The following is a 19,929-nucleotide window of genomic DNA, read 5'->3' on the forward strand; positions in this document are numbered from 1 at the left end:
TAATATTTTTGGCCCCTTGAACCATTCCTCATGATGGGACATGATTGTATGGACCTGTTGTCACTAGTTAAGTGTCTCACCTTCAGTTTCTTCAAATTCTTACTGCACTTTTGAAATCCCAATTTAATATCTGTTTGTAGAAGAATTGGGAATGAAGAAACGTTCAGCTTCATCAGCTGTACAGGCAGTAAACTCGAGCTCTAAAATATTAATTGATTTATTGCAAAATGAGAAAGCTGTGAAGACAGATATGGACTATACAGTAGATAAAAACACTGCAGTTCTCGCACATCTATACATGTAGGAACACTTGCAGTTGTTTACTGTTTTAAAAATACACAAAACAATTTAAAAAAACCTTAAAACCAATCAACCAAGCAAAACCCTCCAAAAACAAGCCACCCCCAAACCCAGAAACAAATAATCCTCCCAAACCCCTCTAAATTTTCTTGGTTTGATATTTAGAAGAAAAAAGGCACAAGCATCAACAGGCTTCATGTTTTGATATTTTTCCTCTTGTCTTTCTCTTCCGCATTTTGAAATATATTTACCCTCTTTTAAAGAGTTTCCAATATACAACAGCAGCTGGCCTTGCTAGATAATGAATCCTGGCCAGGAATGGCTGAAGCGGACAGGGACCGTCTTCAGCTCATCAAAGAGAAGGAGGCTCTTCTTCAGGAGCTGCAGCTGATCAGTCAGCAGAGACGATCCCCAGAAGACATTGCACGTTTGGACGAAGAAAAAAGACGCTTGGAGGATGAAATTCAGCGAGCTCGAGCAACATCTGCTCATGGGGCCACTGAAAGGTTTGGGAACTTGATTTGTTTTCTTCTCTGTTGTGAGATCTATATAGGTAGCTTCAAAAGGAAGAGTAGGGAATTCCATTGTGTTTTAAGGAAAAAGTAAGTTACTAGGGAAATTTAGTTTCAGAAAAGGAGAAGACTGCTTCTGTCATTATTTAATTCTGCCTTGAATTTTTCTGAAGCAGAGTTGGCAGGGATGTCAACTAGTTAGTTTTCCTTTCATTCATCTAAAAATTCTGAATAGGAAGAAGAAATCTAAATAGAATCTCGAAAGATGCTTGGAAAAGGTCTGAGTGATACTGTCTGATAATAGAGACCTGAATAACAGTACCTGGATAGTGAAAGATTTTGCTGTTCTTTGCAGCGGAGTAGCAGTCATCTCTAGAAGCATCAGAACAAAGATCCTTTGCTATATTTAGTTTCTCCTTATAACAGGAAAGTTAAATGATTATGTTTGTGCTGCCTTTTATATACAGTATTTCCTTTTCATTTCCAATCTCAGCAGTGGGAACACAACCCAATTCTGACATTCAGAGAACATACTAAGCAACATCATTCTTGAAAACTTAAAAATCAAGTTATATGTAAAATAAACAACCCGAAAACGTATTAGTGGAAACACAGTGTTTATTTCAAAGTTGCCTATTTTTTCCTGTAGCCAGAGAAAAGGACAAAACCTCTTAATCTCTTTTACCACAGACTGCTTCCAGTGAAAGCAAGAAACTACTTGTTTTTGCTTCGCATAAATAGTGGTAAAACCTCAGCTTTGACACTTCAGGAAAACCTACAAAAACCAGCTTTAGTGTGATCTGTGTAAAGATTAATATTTACACAATTAAGACACTTTAAAAATATTTGAAAGTGCTTTCCATATACAAATTTTGACAACTTCAATTTCTTTGAAAATGCTTACTTCAGACAGTAAATTCAGGTAATAAATAGAAAATTCACAGCCAGCCTACAGGACAGTGTAATATATTTTGCAGTTTTTACCATATCGTTACATTGGCTTTCCAGCTTAAACTGACAAAATGGAGTTCACTTCACTCTGTCGTGTAGGAAGTTTTATTTGTTGTTTTTGGGCTCTCATGTTAGGTAGCGCATACTGTGTTGGCAAGAAGGCCAAGCTATTTTTCCATGGAGTTCATGCTGTGGAAACCAGCATTCCACTGTGGTACTTGATATTTCAAATGCTAGCAGAAAGTTGAGCAGAAGTTAGAATAATACTGATGGGCACTCTATTTTTGTATAACGAATTGGAGGAAAGCTTAACCATTAGTAGCCCTGATTTTTTGTTTGTTTTAGACTCAGAAATAACCAAAAATACTGCTAATTCTGCTTTTGTATTTCCACTTTGTTCTAATTGTGAAATACGAAGGTATTTCTTTCTTAAATAATTAACACTTCTTTTCTGTAACTGAGTTTTAAAGGCACTGAATTATGTGCAGATCAAAATGAACTTAAAATCTGTATGACAGAAGTGGGGTTTTTGTTGTTTTTTGGGGTTTTTTTGTAGTGTTGTTTTTGTTAAGATTGGCTGACAGCCTTAGTTGGAGGCATTTCTTACCTTTTAGCACAGGTACCAACCCTGCAGCATTGATCACTGTGGATCTAGGTTCCTAAGTTTGTTTTTTACAGTAGATGGTGTGAATATCTCTGCTTTCCCCTGCAAGCTTTTGAATCAGTAAGGTTTCTTGTGTCCATTTGTCCTTTTCTTTTGGTTTCTGCATGCAGTGCCTATATGGTGTAAGTTTATAGCTGAGCTGCAGCCTTGAGTGCTTGTGCCACTACTTAACCTGGCCTGGGGTGCACAAAGGCAGGAGAAAAGCCTGAGAGCTGCTGTTTTATCCAGGAGAATTCCCTTTCTGTTGATTTTTAAATCCTGTTCATTAACGTGTTGAATTCTAACAGCTGTCTTTGCAGCTGAGGAGGGTCTGAGGTAGTCTGATAACTTTGATCTGCTTTCTCCAAACCGTCTGTCAGAGTCCCCATTTCCAGCCACCTTGTGATGGGCTGGAGCTGTAACTTTCCTGAACATACTAAATGAGCAACACAAACCAGAATACTACCCTGATATTAGCTTGAAATTCAGTGGTTGGGCTTGCAAAAACAAAACATCGGGAATATAATTCTGGATCCAGAAAAAGAGTAGATACTAGATAAAATCTATTATTTGAATTTCTAATGTCAGAATACAGAATTTAAAATATCTTATAGGTGTATGAGATTGACGGCATTAAAGTTACATTCCATTTGTGTTGTGGCAGTAGTATGACATTGCAGCTTGAGATTTTTCTCATAACATAGGAGTCAAGGTGCTTTTATCTTTGAAATTTTACACTAATTGTCTTTGAATTTTTTTTTTTTTGTGACAAGGTGGAAGGGCATAGTATTTTAATAGCAGAATCAGGTTGATGCAAGAGAAAAAAAATTGGTAATTGCATGTAATGTATCAGCGTCATGACTTTTACATTGTGCTTCGGTTACTTTTCCTGTCTGGGAATTCTCTTGGAGTATTGGTTCTTACGTTTTTGCTGTATTTACCATCGCTGCATATGAGCAGCATAAACTAAAACTTTTCATTAAACGGTGAAACTTTTTTTAATATTCCAAACTTCAATGCATTGATATTTTTCCACATTTGGGAAGCTCCTAGCACTTTTTGAATACTAATGTGATGGAGAAAATAGTAATATATATGTGTTTAATTATAGGATACTGTTACAGGAGAAGAGAAATTGTTTGCTTATGCAACTAGAAGAAGCTACGCGTTTAACCTCATATTTACACTCCCAGTTAAAAAGGTAAGTTATGTAAAACCAGCAGGTTTTGAAGTAACTACAGCAGAAAAGAATATTAATAACGTATGAAGTTTATCTTTTTTATACTTCTCTGTGTGTATGCCAAGTAAATTAATTTTTCACTACATTTATACACTTTGCTCTGTGGAATGTGATGATTTGGATGGAGTTTTATAAATAGTATTAGGGATGGCTATTTAGTGCTATGTTATTTAGCGTATCTGGGAATTTTATGTTACCTTAATTTCTGAAAAGGAGATAAATTCTTAAAATCTGTTGTAATATTGTTACAGTTTTACTATGGGCAGATAGCATTCTTTTAAGCTCTGTGGGTTCTTAATATTATGGTACCTTCTAAGGTAGGGGGTTTTGATCCCTGGTAAGACGACAAAATTTTGCTATTTAAATACAAGAATGTGTTAAGACCCTCACTGAAGTCCGGAATGTTTTGCATATTCACACTCAGAGCTACCTTTTGAGATGCAGCTCTTGGGGATTCCTCAGTTTAACACCACTGCAGCATCAAAAGCTCAGTTCCTGCTGAGTTCCTGTCTCACTTCATCTCTCTCTGGCACTAATATTCTTCTCCCCCTTAACTGAGAATGGTAAGAGGAAGTGGAATAGGACTCATCCTGAAGTAATTTTATTTTGCTTTGGAAAAATGTGTAAGAGTAAGGCTTACACAGCAGTTTGTTGGTGCTTTGCAAATCCCTTTGCACTTCTTCTCCCTGGATTGTTTATGACCAATCATTAGTGTAAATTTGAGCTGGATCATGGTAATCTATCCTTCCTGGCTTTACATTGAGTTTTCTGAGCTAGAGCCTGCTCTGGCCTCTTTTCTGCCAAATCACAGCTGTTTACATACTGGGGGAAAGAGTAGGCTCATCCTGTTGGACTGTTGTCTTCAGGCACGTGACCCCGATCTGGCTGTCACATGTTCTGCTCCAGTCAGGGCTGTGCTTGAGACCAGAGCAAGAGACATGAGCTAGACTTTAAAATGCCAAATCATCTTTTCATGTCATCATACTGAATACATGCAAAATTGCTTGTGTAATCTGGATTAGTGTTTTAATGTCTGCATTGGTGGTTCTGGTTATATTTGAAAGGGCATTTTTGTGTTTTCTCTTTCTTTGCATGCCGTAGTCTGTCAGCTAGCACCCTCACCATGTCCTCTGGCAGCAGCAGGGGGTCCCTGGCCTCTAGTCGAGGATCCTTGGCCTCCAGCAGAGGGTCCCTCAGCTCAGTCAGCTTCACGGACATCTATGGCCTTCCCCAGTACGACAAGTCAGACAGCGTGACAGACTACGGGCAGCATTTGCGCTTTGACATCATTCCCTTCGAGTCTCTCACGAAGGATGTGCCCTATGCTGATCCCATTGGACACTCCAATTTCAATAAGCAGCGGAGATCTCTGGATACCCCGCAGTCCCTGGCATCCCTGTCATCACGGTCCTCCTTGTCATCGCTGTCCCCTCCAAGCTCGCCTCTGGACACCCCATTTCTCTCTGCATCGCGAGATTCTCCCTTGGCTCAGATGTCAGAAGGTTTTGAGGAGATGGCAGGCATAGGAGCCCTGGAAATGCTCAGGGCTCAGACCACAGCCTTGGGTGACGATGATGCACAAGGCACGAGCTCATCTCAGACGTCCGCTTACCCTCTGGACAATGAAGGGCTGCGAGAAATGGGACCACACCTGACTGCTGTCCAAGCTGGTGGAGGTGAGTTTATAGATATTATTATTTTGTCACATTGTCTTAGAAAATGTTACACAGACCTAAGCAAGCCAGCACAGTAGAGGTTGTTCCTGAGTTAGGCTTATTTTACTACCATCAGGTAAAAATTGCATGGTGCCTGTTAAAAGCCTGACCAAGACACAAGAAAATCCCCCAAACCCAAACTCTAGTTTGGGGTGAAAAGAGGTGAAAGATTAGAGAAATCCTTGTGAATAGATCTTAAAACAGCGGTGAATTGACAGGAAGAAAGGGAATGGTATAGACTTTCATTGGAGCATAGCCTATCAAGGACCTAGCAAGAATAAGTAAAGTATTAATAAGAAAAAGCATGGGTTAATTACTTCTGAGGCCCCAGTTGTGCTGGTGTTGCCTTTTTCTGATAATGGAAAGCAATACAAACCCAGGAGAGATAGGAAATAAGCAACAACTATCCCCTACAAAAAAACCCCAAACATAAAACACAAGGTGATGCTTCTGACAGTGCTTGAAGGCTGGCCGACTACATGCTGAATTTGTGCATACTCCAAGTTCCCTTGTCCAAGTTCTGTGATAGAGCAGAAGCCACAGTGGCATGGCTGTCTTGAGTGCACGGTGCACACATGAGTAGGTGCTTCATCAGCAAAGGAGCAACTTTTGTAGTGGATGTGTGAGATGTTGTGTATCTGCTTGGCTGGTTATCTCTGAGCTCCTGTGTGTGCTCTGATCACAGAGAGGTGATGGGTACAGTCAGCACAGCACACGCACTGTTGAGTTTTCTTTTCTTTCTGGAATGTCAAATTGATGGACTTGCTTTAGCTTGCCTGGGCAGAAGCTTCTGAAGCACTGCAATTGAGAAATATAAATTAGACAAATCAAAAGAGGAAACAGAAAACATTTGAAAAAAGAAACAAAATTAAAAGCCTGAGCATACGGCAACGTGACAAATTTGTTTTCCTGTTTTGACCAGCCAAATGGAGAACTGCCCTTCATATGAAAAAGATAATCATGATAAGATTTTTGTGTGTTTGCTTGCTCATTTTTTAATGAAATCATGCTAGTAGAGTTTAGTTTAATATTAAATTTTGTGAATTCCATCCCATTTCTATATCCAGAATTCTGTGTTAGCATTGTGTAGAATGTTGCATTTGGGACTCGTGATGTCAGGAATAGTATGAACTATAACCAGAGAATGGATCATATTATCATACCAAAATCTTATTTGTCAAGTGATAATACATAGGAACATTGATAGTATTTACAGAAAACCTTTCAGGTTTTCATTTTAAAAAAGAAAATATTGCCACAGTGCTAAAAAGCCTGTATTGTTCAAAAGCATTTGAGTCTAGACTCACCTACTTTCCTTAATGCAGCTAGTACTGCCAGAAGATACTGTAGCAGAATTTACTTTTACTGGCTGTAAACATTTCTAGTGCCCATATTGTAGCTTTCGGACCAAAATAAACGGAATTCCAGAGACCAGCATGAAAACTTGTGCTTAAATTAGTGCTCTGAAGAGGCTTTCTTTAAACCTCAAATCAGACCACAGCATGTCTTCACCCATTGTGGTAAGTGAAAATATCTAAGTAGTTTGTTTATAGCTTGTATGTGTTTCCTAGAAGTGAAGGCCTAGTGTGAGGGCCTAGGCAGCAATACAGGATGAAGGGCAGCTTCCTGCTTTGTTTTTCCTTTTGTCAGTTCTCTGCTGTGTTTCTACACATTTCACATTTGTCTGAAAACCTCTGTGCTTAACCTGCTGTCAGTACTGGGGTGTCCAGCTCCTAGTCAAGAGGTTATAGCTTTTCTCTATGTACCACAGAGTGTTTTGTGCTGCTTTTTGAGGAAGAATGTATGGTTAAAAGGTAGCCAGGTTGCCTTCTTTTTTGGGACTTTTTAATATTTGCATTTGGAAACAATTACTTAAAAAATTTTAACCTTTCTGATTTTTGCCTACTTCAAGTTCCACAGTCACTAGCTGGTGGTTTGGAATTGAAATACAGTTGTTTGGAAGTAGCAGTTGGAAGTTTTGAAAGTATTTGGTTTTCTACTCTTTTCCTGGAAGAATTGGATGGAGCATCCAGCTTGCATGCCAGGGCTGGGAGCTCGCAGATGCTGGGGATTTTGGGTTTCTCCGAGGGACCAGGCAGTGTGCCCTGCTGCTGCCACCCGATGGCCTGGCAGCAGAATGCTGTGCTGCAAAAACAGGAGGTCTTGGTTCTGGCAAACCTTTGTCTGGTCCCTCACTAGGCAAAGCATGGGGTAATTTTGGTAATTTGCGCAAATAATGGGGGCGAGGAGGGTTAACACTTAATAAACTGCATGAACTTTGCACTGATGCGGCACTTGAGCAAGTTCCAGGGGTTCTTCAGGAAGTGCAACTTTGACGTTCAGTTGCTGATCTGCTGTTTTATTGTTCTGCATCTGTCACAGGGTCACATTGTGAAATTAGTTTTCATGTCTGAATGGAGGGAATGTGCTTGAAAAGTTAAATCCATCATGTTTATAAAGATGGGGGTGGGAGGAAACATGTTAATAAAATATTGGGCTTGAGTATCTTCATTATCTCTTCTATACAGCAAATCTTTCAAATGCTAAATTTCTTTTAATGCCTAAATAATCTCTTGTTTATAAAATATCGTCAGAGATCTAAAGGGTGATTTATCACTGTATGCTTTTTGTCTTGTTTCTCATGCGGCACAACAGAAAAATTCACTGTAAGTGAACCTGAAATTTCTTATTGTGTGTTTTTCTGTGTGATGTGTTGGTTGTTTTGTTTTGGGGTGGGTTGTTTGGTTTTGGGGGTTTTTTTTGGATTTGCATGAGAAGAAACAGGAGATTCTGCTGCATTTGGTTTTGTTTGACATTTTGCTATATCTGTTTAATCGTTACGGCATACTTAATTTTTTTGCTATGTCAACTAAATAACACATTCACAGCTGTAGTTAAACTCCTGGTGAAAGCATTCTTTGACCTTCAGCTTTATTATATAATAGTAATGCCTGACAGTGTTGTGGCAGGTAAAGTCTGGTTTTGTCTCTGAATAGTTTTTATGAGCGTGTTCTACTCTTTTATTGGTGCATTTTGAGCTGCAGTATTTGTAGTCACCTAAGCTTGTGAAACATGCTTTAGATTTATTTATGTGATTTTTTTAGCAAATGAAAGTTTGGGCAGCAAAACTTCACTTTTTCAACTAATGACAATGAGAATGTTCTTTCATTCAGGGCTGTCTTATATTTATCAAGCTTTGGCACTCAGTAGTTCTGGAAAATCATATATATTATTTACTGATTTTGTTATTTAAATAAGAAAATGGAAGCTAATGGTCTGTCTTAGAAACCTAATTTTTAAACATTTCCTTAGCTTGCAGCATTGCAAAGTCTGTGACCTGTGCTAAACTTTTTTCTTATACAAAAATTTGGTGTATCTTTGGTGTATCAATTTTTCCTGCTGATTTATCTACCCCCCTAGCCCCAGTCAAAGGTATATTCTGGTGTTTGCATCTCTCCCAAATTTGCTGTGATTGTCCAGAGGTTATCGGATGATTCCGTGGCCTGCAGATAGTGAGAAATAATTGTCAAGTTACAAGATTGCTGTAATGTGTCAGTTTTTAATTTTATTATATTTCTGGTTGTGACCAGCTTTTCCTTTCAGCCAAACTGGGAACGTGAGCCTCCCGAGGACAGAGCCCACAAGATCTTTCCTCTGCTATGTTTATACAGTGTTCACATAGGGGCTGAGCCAAGGGCTTATTTATAAAAAGAAGTCATTCTAGTGTAACTTGTTGAAATTAGTACAGAAATTATAAAGCACTTTTAAAAAAGATTATACACTTTTGTGAAGTTCAACCTCTTTCCAGTGGTGTAAAATTTTTGAGAAACTTTATTATGTAGATGCCTCTGCAGATTGCTAGTTTTGATTCTTCATAAATACCAGTGGCAGAATATTCTCCATAAATACCAGACAGTGAGGTCTGCTTACCAAATCAAAAGTCCTTTAGAAAAAAAGAAGAAGGAAAAAAACCAAACCAACCAAGCAAACAAAAAAAGCCCACCACTTTTGTACAAGTGATCCAGAGGAGAGCATGGTTCAAATACAGTTTTTGCTTTCTGTGTGCTCACTTGAACTTGGCTCTCATTGTGAGGATGTCATGAGTAGCACTGCACAATGTGTGATGTACAAGAAGGATGGGATGCTGGACTGGAGATGGGAAGGAATTGTGGTTCTTTCTCTGGGTTCAGAGACTAGTGCAGATCGGGCTACACTAGCCAGCAAATAAATTTCCTGCATACCTAAAGCTGACTAAATCCTTCACTGAATTTGGAGGAGAGGTCCATAGGGCTACTTAAGAATCCAAAGGACAGAGAACTGGCTCTGCTGATACATAGGAATTTTAGCTCCAAACAGCAGTGGGTGATTTTTGTAACATGTTTGGTAACATTGTGCTGTTAATGGCCTGGTAACAGGAATGTCTCTTGGTCTGGCACAGAACCTGCTGGGCTTGGTGCACCTTCTCTGCCAGTTTTGCAGTGGGTTAATGCTGACCTTAGCCAGAGCCTTCTGTTGATAGCAGCAATGTGGTTGTGTTGTTCTGGAAGACTTTTATCAAGTTTTCCTGTCCTGATGTCCTGTCCTGGTGGTGCTTGGGTGGGAGGTGAGGTGCGTACTATCCAGGGGGGTGGCTCACTGTACCTCAGCTGGGTTCTGCAGGCTGTGGCTGGTATTCTGTGGAAGGAAACTTACTGAGTAGGTGTCGGAAATAAATTTGGATGCCTTACGATAATGTGCAACAGAGGTACTTAACGAGTTGTTACCTTGAGCAAGACATGCTTCGTCCCTAGCTGGGGCTGTAAGCTGTGAATATCGGCTGGTGGTTGTCTCCCATGCATTGTGCTACTGTCACTCTGCTGAAACTATCAATACTTCCATGCTGTCTTAAGTTTGTAAGCATTAGCAGAAGCAAATAAATTGCTTTCCCTACTTTGGAAGTGCCATTTCTTTGCCATTGCTTTCCTGCTTTGAGGACAGTCATTGAAACTTAAGGAAAAGAGGATAAAAGTTCTTCCCTGCACAGTGAAGAAACTGCACTTCACAAGTTCTGTTTTAGTGTTTTTTCTCTAGGGCTCAAAGGAAAACAGCCTCAAGTTAGGAGCTATTGTTGAAGCCTTTCTTATGCAGGTCTTGAACGTTACTGCTTGTGCACGTACTTTAAAGGATCAGCAGCTGCTATACATACTTGCTTGTGCAAAACCCAGTGTATAACATAATTTTGTTGGTACATTTACAACATGAAAGTGATTGCTGAGTTGCTATTTATTGTGTGGCTGGTGATTCAGGGAAGTGTGGCAAAGGAGGTTGAATATTTCTTCTTCCTTCCCCCAGTCAGTTTTGAAAGTAATTCACCCAGAATTTGAAAAAAAACAGTGGTCTGAGCGAGCTGGAAAACACTGGTTCTTTTTGATAATGCCTCTCAGACTGTAAATAAAAGCTGCTATTATGTGATGGTATAAACAGTATGCTTTGAGACTTTGTATTAGGAAACAAATGAGAACAAAACCTCACATTGTGTTATCAGATAACTTTAAAAAAGAATTAGGCTCTGTGTTTGTTTTCAACCTATTGTATATTCAGTAGGTAAATCTGGAAAGTTTAGGATATCATGTGTACATATGTGAATTAATGTAAGTCTTCCTTTAGGAAGGAATTATTCTACCAGAAAAACATTTAATAACAATGCAATTGGTTTATACTTAGTCTTGTCACAGAGCAATTAGCTACAAATTTCCTTCCTTAATTCTCCCACAGAAAAATCTCCGGTCAATCCTATTCTAGGTTTTTAACCTTAAGTTAGAAGAAAAATCAGTGTACCACATCTGTGCTGTTTTGCTGCTAGCTTTGATACAATACATGTTTCTTGTTTAATTTTGAAGAAGTTGCCTTGAGCTGATGTTGTTCTCCTTTTTTTTTTCTTTTCCATGGCAGCTGTAACTCTGCGAGGAGACAGTGGCAGAAGATCGGAGAGGAGAGCCAGGCGAGTTTCAGCATGTCTCTCAGATCATTCACTGGCTAGTGACAGTGGCGTGTTTGAAGCTTTAAGCAAAAGGTCAGGTGTATAAATGCATAGTAAGCTGGAAATATTCCTGTTCTGCCACACGGCCCAAAAGAATTAATTGTGAATTTATGTGTAGGCTTTCAAAATTGCTAGTTATTAGTAACATAAAACTACTAGATTGCATGTTTTAAAGGAAAGAAGCTTGTAACATGCAGTCCACTGTCATCTTCAGGTGCCAAGTCCCCCTTGCTTTATGCTCGCTGGCATTTTAACATTGTATCTCCCTTGAAAGATAGTTTTCTCATCCTGTTAGTCATAAATCAGTAATTTTATTTCAACAATCTGTAACAAAATAGAATTACACAGAGTGTGACTTACAGTTCTAAGTATTGTGATGAAAGTATAACTGCAAGGAAGAAATATACAATCTGCCAAAATTCTAAAAATATGTAGGTTCACCAAGTGATTGAAGGATGTAGAAAGACATGTTACTTAAAACAATTCTTTTAACACAGGAAACAGTAACTGGGAAGATAAGGTTTGAAGATGCTAAAGAGAAATGGAAGACAACATAAATATTAACCTAAATATCTTGAAAGAGTAATTCTAAAATCTAAATTTTTACAATTTTGAATTACTACTACTGTATGCTTTTATATAGATGTCTCAGTTTCTTCTGCATTACCAGTTCCTCCTGTGTTGCTAAATAATTTCTTATATCCACAAATCACAGAATAAATGTTAGTTCATCATTTAGCTGCTTAGGTCACTATGTAGTTTACAGTGCTTTCTGTTCCTGCAGGAATGAGGATCTGGAAGAGCCTGTTTATGGTGATGCTGCCAGTAATGAAGAACCACAAATATATGTTGGATTTCTGTGAGTAATTACTCCTCTTTCTCCCTATCAACTCTACAGGAATTGCTCATTACTTCTCTTGCTGATGATTTTTAACTTTTTAATAAACTGAGTCATGGTGGATATTTTTAAGAAGTTTCTGAACTGACAGCCAAAGTTCAGTGGATGTACATATTAGTCAATCACGTGCCACTTTGTGTTGGGGATATGCCTTCACCAAAGTTCATTCAGTGTCCTTTCAATGCTGATGGATAAAAGGGCCTTCACTACTTCTTTCAGTAGCATTTATTTTCATTGTCTGGGCCATTAATGTGGGTATGGGTATAGGGATATGTCTCTGTAAGCGAGATCTTTTGATGCCAGACAAAGGAGGATTACCTTAGGAAAATCACAGGTGAAGAGACACAAATACAGTTACAGTCCCAGCTGTACAATACATCTTTGAAATCCTCTGCCTATGGCATGCTATTGTTGGTAGTGGGAGTAGCCTGAGGAAGGGCAGATTATTGTCATGCAAGACAGGATATATCTTAGCCCTCCAGAATCCTATCTTCCCCTTGGAAACTAATTCCTAAGATTGGAAGTTTTTAAAATGTCGACCAGGTTTGTTAGTGGCATTCCATAATTCATGCTGATGTGAAAGAGTAGAATTTTAAAATTCGTTTTCAATAGCCCATGAAAATAATGGATGGATTTGTCTGATGTAACTGAGCTGTTGTTACACATGCACACACACATGCATATAGTGTAACTGTTTAAAGCAAGGAATGTATTTGATAAAACCTGTTTGCTTTCAAGAGGCATAGGACAGGCAGTTGTTATTTTCAAGCTGAATAATGTTTAATTCACTTAGTTCTATTTACTTTCTTACTGTAGCTAATGCTTTTGATTGATTTTTGCAAGAGATTTGTTTAAGAAAATGTGCTTTTTAAATCATTTTGGTCTTCATCTTTATTTCTTAAGCAAAGTGTCAGTGATGGGTGACTAACACAGAAAATTTATTTTCCAGGCATGACAGTGGAAGTGAATGTCTGCTAGTCCATGTATTACAGCTGAAGAACTTTACTAGTCTGGTTGTTAAAGAAAACTGCAAAATGTAAGCTTAAATTTCACCCAAAGTCTGATCATTGCTTGTTTCATGCTGCAGTTATAAATACCATAGATTTATTTGGTTTCATTCAAAATTAAGCCATTTCTGGTGAAGGTGGTATGTCTTAATTTCCATGAGGAAAGTGTTAATTTTATGGTCACAAAGTGTCTCTTTTATAGAACTTGCATCACAATGTTCAGGTAACAAGTGCAGTCTCTGTGTTCTTTTGTGTTTACTATGCAGAGGAAAGTTTGTTCAAAAATATCTGTGATATTCCACAGTAAACTAAGTGTATTTTTCTCCATTCCTTTGGCAGCATCTATATTAATCAGTAGGAGATATACCTTGCCTTTTATCTTTAAGAAAGAAAACCACACCAGAAACCATGCAAACAACAACAAAGGATCTGCAGACTTTTGTGGCCTGTACAGCTCTCCTTGAGTATCCATGAAAGAAGATAATATTAACACAAGTACTAGCTGAGAATCAGTACAAAAGATTGAATTTTTTAACCTCTGACAGCTTGTGCTACTTTTTCAAATTTTGTATCACACATAGAACATAGCTTAGTTTATCCTAATAAATGTTTCTTAAATAATCAGTGTTTTCATAAAACACTGTTTTATCTAGAGATACGTATCTTAGCATATTTTAAAGAAATGCAACCTGTAAAAATTGTTGATTTTTATCTCTGGGAGAGGTTGTTTGAAAACTGGAAAATGGAGGAATGGTAACATTATAACAGTAACATTTTGTAAAACATAATTGTTTTACGTTAACTATTGTAAAACAAGTCATTTGGTCAGAAGTGTTAAATTGAAATGCATCTCTCTGAATGAATTGTTCTTTGTTGAGAACTTCACCATGCTAACTGTGCAAAACTGCAGTGGGATTTCTTCATGTAGACCAGTACATTAGTGTTGTTTTTTTGCTCTGTTTCAGTGTGAGTGTAAGGGCACGATAGGGAAAAATGTGAGTATTGTGTATTACTGAGCCATGTTGCCTTGTCATCAGAAAAAGAAATAAGCATCATCTGAAGAAGGTAGTAAAATAGAGTCACCAAAGAAAAAGATTAGTCCAGAGGGTTTGTTGGACATTTGTCGATAAGACAACCAGGCGTCTAAATGACTCGAAATGCAGTTCTGTTCTTCATCCTTCTCAACCCTACCTTTGCTGGAATCAAGAAATTGCATTGCTGCAGGGTGAATTGATTAGTCTAGTCAAAAAGTAAGTTTCTATTACCAGGAAGCAGAAGAAGCTTTTATCAAGTTTAGTAAACTCCTCTGTGCAACTGTACATTGATTGAATCAGGTGCTGCGGCAGCTGGGGGGAAGTTTAGCCTGCAGCAGCCAGTGAGCAGAGAAGCTCGATCTCTGCCTTTTTACAGCATGAGAAGCTCTTCAATTGATGCTCCATAGTCCAGTGTGCTGCAGTTCCACTATAAGGAGCTCTTACAGTTGTCCTCTAACCATTTATTTGCCTGCCAGTGTGAGCCTCTCTTTTGGTGGTGGCATAATAAGAGTTCCTGCAGTCATGTATCAACTGGGGTAACACTCTGAGCTGGAGCGGGTTTTTTTAATCCTGAAGCCTTTGTGGGTTTTTAGCTGGGTTAGCTTTTTTAACCCAGATAAATTTTCTAATCTGGGTCACAACACAGTTGCATGAAACTGTTTGCTGGCATGAGGAAAGGAATAGGATATTGCAGGGGCTTGGCAAGCAGTCAGGACAGGGAGAACATGGAAACAATTCTCTAAGTAGCTCTGCAGCTTATGCTGTCAGATGAAAATGGTTGTTGATTTTGGTTTTGGCTTTGAGACTGTAGATAGATGCAGTGACTGCAGATTTCTTTTGCCATTTAGATTTCTTAATTTCTTAAGGAGGGAAAAAGGCTGCTTAGTGGGTGGAAGGAAGAAATGGATCAGTGATACTTAGGAGACAATTCGATTGCCTAAACATAGGCATGTGTTTCCATTTGAAATAGCGCAGCACAGCACCTGGCCTCCAGCTGCTGCTGCTCAGAGGGAGGCTCTCTGTAGGCTCTACCATAGATTCTCTTTTAAGTGCTAGCTCATTTTAGATGCCTTAGATATTTCAGGGCAGCTCAAGTGCCACTTGGTGCCTCTGCTTAAGCACCAAGTTTAAAAAAAAAAATTTAGTTGAAAAAACACAGCATTTTGAGATCAGCTTTGCAGATCTTCTGTGTTAGAATGCAGAGTAAATTCTGGTGATGAGATCTCAAGGCAGATTCATGTTGTGGAAGTTACACTGATGTTTTTGCTTAGCTTGATTTTGAGAAATGCAAAATGGCTTTCTTTGTCTGAATTGTGCTATTTGTGTGTTTTGCTGTTCCCAGTCACGTGAGAGTTTATTTGCCACCACTTGAGTCAGGCACACCAACCACTTACTGCTCGAGAGCTTTGGAATTCCAAACTCCGTTAATATTTAATGAAGTGTTCCGAATCCCCGTGCACTCAAGTGTTTTGAAGTTAAAATCACTGCAGCTGTATATCTGTTCAGTTGATCATCAGCAACAAGAAGAACTATTGGTAAGTGGTTGTTTCTTGAAAGCCATGTGAGATGAGAAACTAAAGTTACCTGAGGAATTATTTTTTAAGATTAAAAAGAGAACATAAAGACCTAATTTTTCCATAAGAACTTCTGATAGAATTACATGTTAATGTGCCCATTTGTTCACATACATAAGTATAGTTCTGTAAATAAAGAGGTGAGATTTTAAAAAAATACTTCATCTGACAGCTTTGAGATTAAAGTTTGCTAAAGATTTAGGTTTCTGCATGATACTATAATGCCTGTGTGAGGAATCTGTACCATTCAAATAGATTCCTACTAAAAAAGTAACAAATACAGACCCCTTGTTACATATAACACTGGATGAAGTGGACGACTATTACATCAGTCTTAACTTTGTTGCAGGATAATAGTGGCCATGGAACATTTCTGTTACCTCAGCCTTTTTCTTTAAACTGGTTGAGATGCCATGTGCTAACTTCAGGTGTGTTAAATGTTAGCTTCATTTAGCTATTGTCAAATACAAATAAGCATAAATAAATCTGACCTGGGGTTGGTGTCCTGGCTGTTTAGAAGTGAGTGGGCTGTCTTTCCAGTGGGGGGTTTGAATGGGTTAGTAAAAAAAAATTTAAGCCTATTAAAGAAGTTAAGAGGTATAGGCATCTCACTGTCATGCTGGGCTGTGAATAAGAGGTGTTTATTTGAGCAGATCTGGTCAAGAATGTGTGTTTGTTAATCCACGTTAAAATCTAAGTAGCATCTCCTATAAACAGGGGTCTTAATGTTGATAGAAATGAATCGGAGGTCTTGTCTGCAGCAGGAAGTTTTGTCTACAATGTAATTAAAGAGAAAACATCTTAAGAGCAAGCTGGATATATTCTGTGAATATGGTGTAAAATGCTTTATACTGGTATATCCTGTTCCTCTGGGAAGCTAAATAGCTGTTTAAGCGTAAAATATCTTTCTATTGAAACAAGTCCATCTAAGTTTAGGGTGCTGTTATTCTAACTGCCATTATTGAGTTGAAAAAAAAAAAAAAGGTCTTCAGGTTATCTTGGTAGGGATTTTTTTCTCTTTCATGGTCTTATGGTTATGTCAGAAGTGCCTTTGTCAACATTAATTGGTAACATAGTTAAAGGTAATTTTGCAGTATTACTCAAAAACAGAGAAACAATGCCAGTTTCTGAAGATAGGTGCATTGGAGTATTTAAACATTATGATCATTGTTCAGCTGTAATTTGAGAATGAGCATTTTCTCAAATCGAGGAATCATTTGCTACCTGCTACCTCTCTTTGGAACTACTATGATGGTGCCTGTCAACAAGGCCTTTGTCTTTCAAGATGTCTTCCACTGAGATTACAGTTTTCCCCATCTATTTAATAATGCATATATTTCTCAAATTCTTGATGACTGCTTTCTTTTCAATTAGGTTATACCAGTGTAATATTTTCCTAAGCAAAGGCAAACTGGAGTTTATCCTAATTTATATAAATACTTGTACCTAACAGGGAATTTAAAAACAAAAAACCAGGGAAATAGTTCAGTTATAAAGAAGTAAATATACTACACTTGTGGGGATGGTCTTTCCATTTCCTCAACCTTTTACTCTTATGCCTTGCGTGGCTGAAAGATCTTTCTCTGTCTTCAGTTGGCTTATTTCTTCCCTAGTGGCCTTGTCAATGTTGGGATAAAGGAATTGTTATTTTCCATGATTAGCCTGTCCAGTTCATGTTAAAACATAAGAGAAGTATGAATGCCTTTCTTGCAATCACCCAGCATTGCTGCTTCACTCTCAATTTCTCATCTTTTACAACCCTGACCAATTATTCCCTGTGTCTTAATTTATTTGATTTCTTCTTGAGTGTAACTTTGGTTTTTGCATTTTTTGTTTTAATTTCAGAACATTCATCCTATTTTTTTGCATCATTTTAAAATCCTGTTAGTTTTCTCATAAAGAGACATCTGTCAGACATCACAGAGATATTCATAAATATTTTACTTTTCTGCCATCCAAGTTGTTAACAAATTCATCAGAGCAGGCATGTGATATACCTCTTGCAGACTCACCTAGGTTTCTTCATCCTTTGAGTAAGTTCCAAATCTTGAGGTGGACATGAAATATTAATTAGTCCTTTCAGTACTGATAATTCTTAATTGAGTTTGGTGGTGATTTTCTACTCTCCAGCATTCAGTCACTCAGGAATTACTGATTTCCTTTGTAGAGGCAGCTTCTTTGGCAGACGTTGCTGCCTAATAAATGTAGTGTGTAGGGCAGTGTCAGGTGTTTTAAGAGTGAGCCTATGCTTCTTCCAATATTGCTGGCAGGAAAAACAGTTTTACTTTCTACCTCCTAAATGAAACTCAATGTGTCTTAAACGTTTTCCAGTTGTGATGCAAAAGTGTGAGTGTATGATACACATTTATATCTTCCACTGCATCAGAGCAAGTAGATAATTAGAAGACATCTATGTTATGCAGAAAAAAAGCAAAAGCATCTCTGTAGCCTCTGACTTACTGACATGAAATTACTTTCTCAATAACATGGTGTTATCCCCATGTCACATTAGTTTGTTAGTCTCAAAAACTTTTCTCCATTGTTCTCAGTGCACCTGTTTAAACAGAGCTCCAGGGAACATTTGTCTTGGAAAAACAATTCAATGATTTTTTTTTTTATTATTCTTTTCTAATTAACTGTTTCTTTACCTGTTTAAAGTTGAATGCAGATTCTGTCTGCATTTTCTACTGCCTTTGTTGTTAGAATCATTGTATGCAGTTATTTGATTAGTGAGAGATGAAAGCTGTTTTTACAGGACTTCTCCAGTGATACAAAAGAAAATGTTGTTAGCCTGTGGCTCATTAACATGGACATGAACAGGTTGCAGAGATAGGCAGAGAAACAAAAAGCCATTCTTAAAGGCTGACTGTTATAAAACCGTTGGTAGGTCCAGCTAGTGAACTGTTTGAAAAAAAACAAATAAAATAGGCAGCATGGATTTGTTCACAGCTTATATCATTTGGGTGTACACCAACTGAGAAATTTCTTACATGAGCTCTCTCTGATGGAATAGGACTACTTCAAAGTTTGAAATACTTTTAGTGGGAAGCTTCCATTAAAACTATTTTGCCTGAATCTAGGAGATGCAAGGATGGCCTGGAAAGTAGAAAAATGGCTTTATAGCCCCTTTGACTACCTTATGATACAAATAGGCAGTAAAAAAAATTGGTTTACACAGCATTTTTATTTCCATTTGAAAGATGCCTCTGAGGCCAGAGAATGGAAGGGTGTCAGAATACAGTTATCTCAAAAGCCTCTCCAATTAAAGTAATATTATTAAAGTGATACTAATTTAAGCAAATATAGAAATCAGATAGTAGTTGGGAAGGTTTTAAAAATAAAATACTGATAGCTGTCAGGTGTCAGTTATATCTACATCAGTCATACAAATTCTATTTTTCAACTTTGAAAAAATTATTATCTACTCCAGTTATTCCGGTTAGTAAAGAAGAGGCAAGAAATTCAGAATCTTAGACATCATAACGCAACTGAACAAAACTGTCTCTTTTTAAGAGACAGTAGTATTTGGTGAAATGGGAGTTTTACACTGTAAGTAAAATATTCTTTAAATGAGACAGTGTCTATCCTGCAGAGTATGTGTATCCTATTGTGGTCAATGCTTTTTGTTTTTTTTTTACAGGGCATTGCTCAGATAAACCTGACAGATGCAGAGAGTTCTGGTGAGATGCAGCTTCACTGGTACCCTATTCAGATCTTCACTGGTTCAGAGCCCCAGAGAGCGAAGACCAAAAACCAATGTGAAGACAGCATTCCTCAGTCTTCTGGAAATGTAACTACAGTTAAAACAGTATGGCTCTAAAAAAGTGATTTGTTTACTTTATTTGACTGGCAGGGTGATTGTGATGTTACCTTGGGTGCAGGTTTTTGAGTTACCACAGGAAGTGATGACTTAACTCTTGGGGCAAGAGCTAGATTGTAGAAGACTAGTTGAAAAATAGATCATTTCTGGGCAAGTGCTTGAAGTAGTACCCTGTATATGTTTGTATGCATGTTTCCAGGCCAGCTAAGACACATA

General features: G+C 37.9%; 1 protein-coding gene across 4 annotated transcripts in view; it reads left to right on the plus strand.

The window, feature by feature from the left end:
* Positions 1 to 19,929, plus strand: part of WWC3 (WWC family member 3) — a 98,194-nt gene that overhangs the window by 68,862 nt on the left and 9,403 nt on the right. For 2 of the 4 annotated variants that reach the window (XM_066176807.1, XM_066176806.1), the window contains exons 9-16: positions 564 to 806; positions 3,518 to 3,607; positions 4,748 to 5,322; positions 11,293 to 11,413; positions 12,165 to 12,239; positions 13,228 to 13,314; positions 15,662 to 15,854; positions 19,534 to 19,701. In XM_066176807.1, coding sequence (XP_066032904.1) covers positions 564 to 806; positions 3,518 to 3,607; positions 4,748 to 5,322; positions 11,293 to 11,413; positions 12,165 to 12,239; positions 13,228 to 13,314; positions 15,662 to 15,854; positions 19,534 to 19,701 — 1,552 coding nt within the window. The remainder of the gene's footprint in view (positions 1 to 563; positions 807 to 3,517; positions 3,608 to 4,747; positions 5,323 to 11,292; positions 11,414 to 12,164; positions 12,240 to 13,227; positions 13,315 to 15,661; positions 15,855 to 19,533; positions 19,702 to 19,929) is intronic. The other 2 variants (XM_066176804.1, XM_066176805.1) reach the window with 2 other exon arrangements.

This window comes from Chamaea fasciata, unplaced genomic scaffold, assembly GCF_029207755.1.
Source record: "Chamaea fasciata isolate MVZ Bird 193981 ecotype frontalis unplaced genomic scaffold, bChaFas1.0.hap1 SCAF_2, whole genome shotgun sequence".
In the NCBI taxonomy this organism is placed as follows: domain Eukaryota; kingdom Metazoa; phylum Chordata; class Aves; order Passeriformes; family Sylviidae; genus Chamaea; species Chamaea fasciata.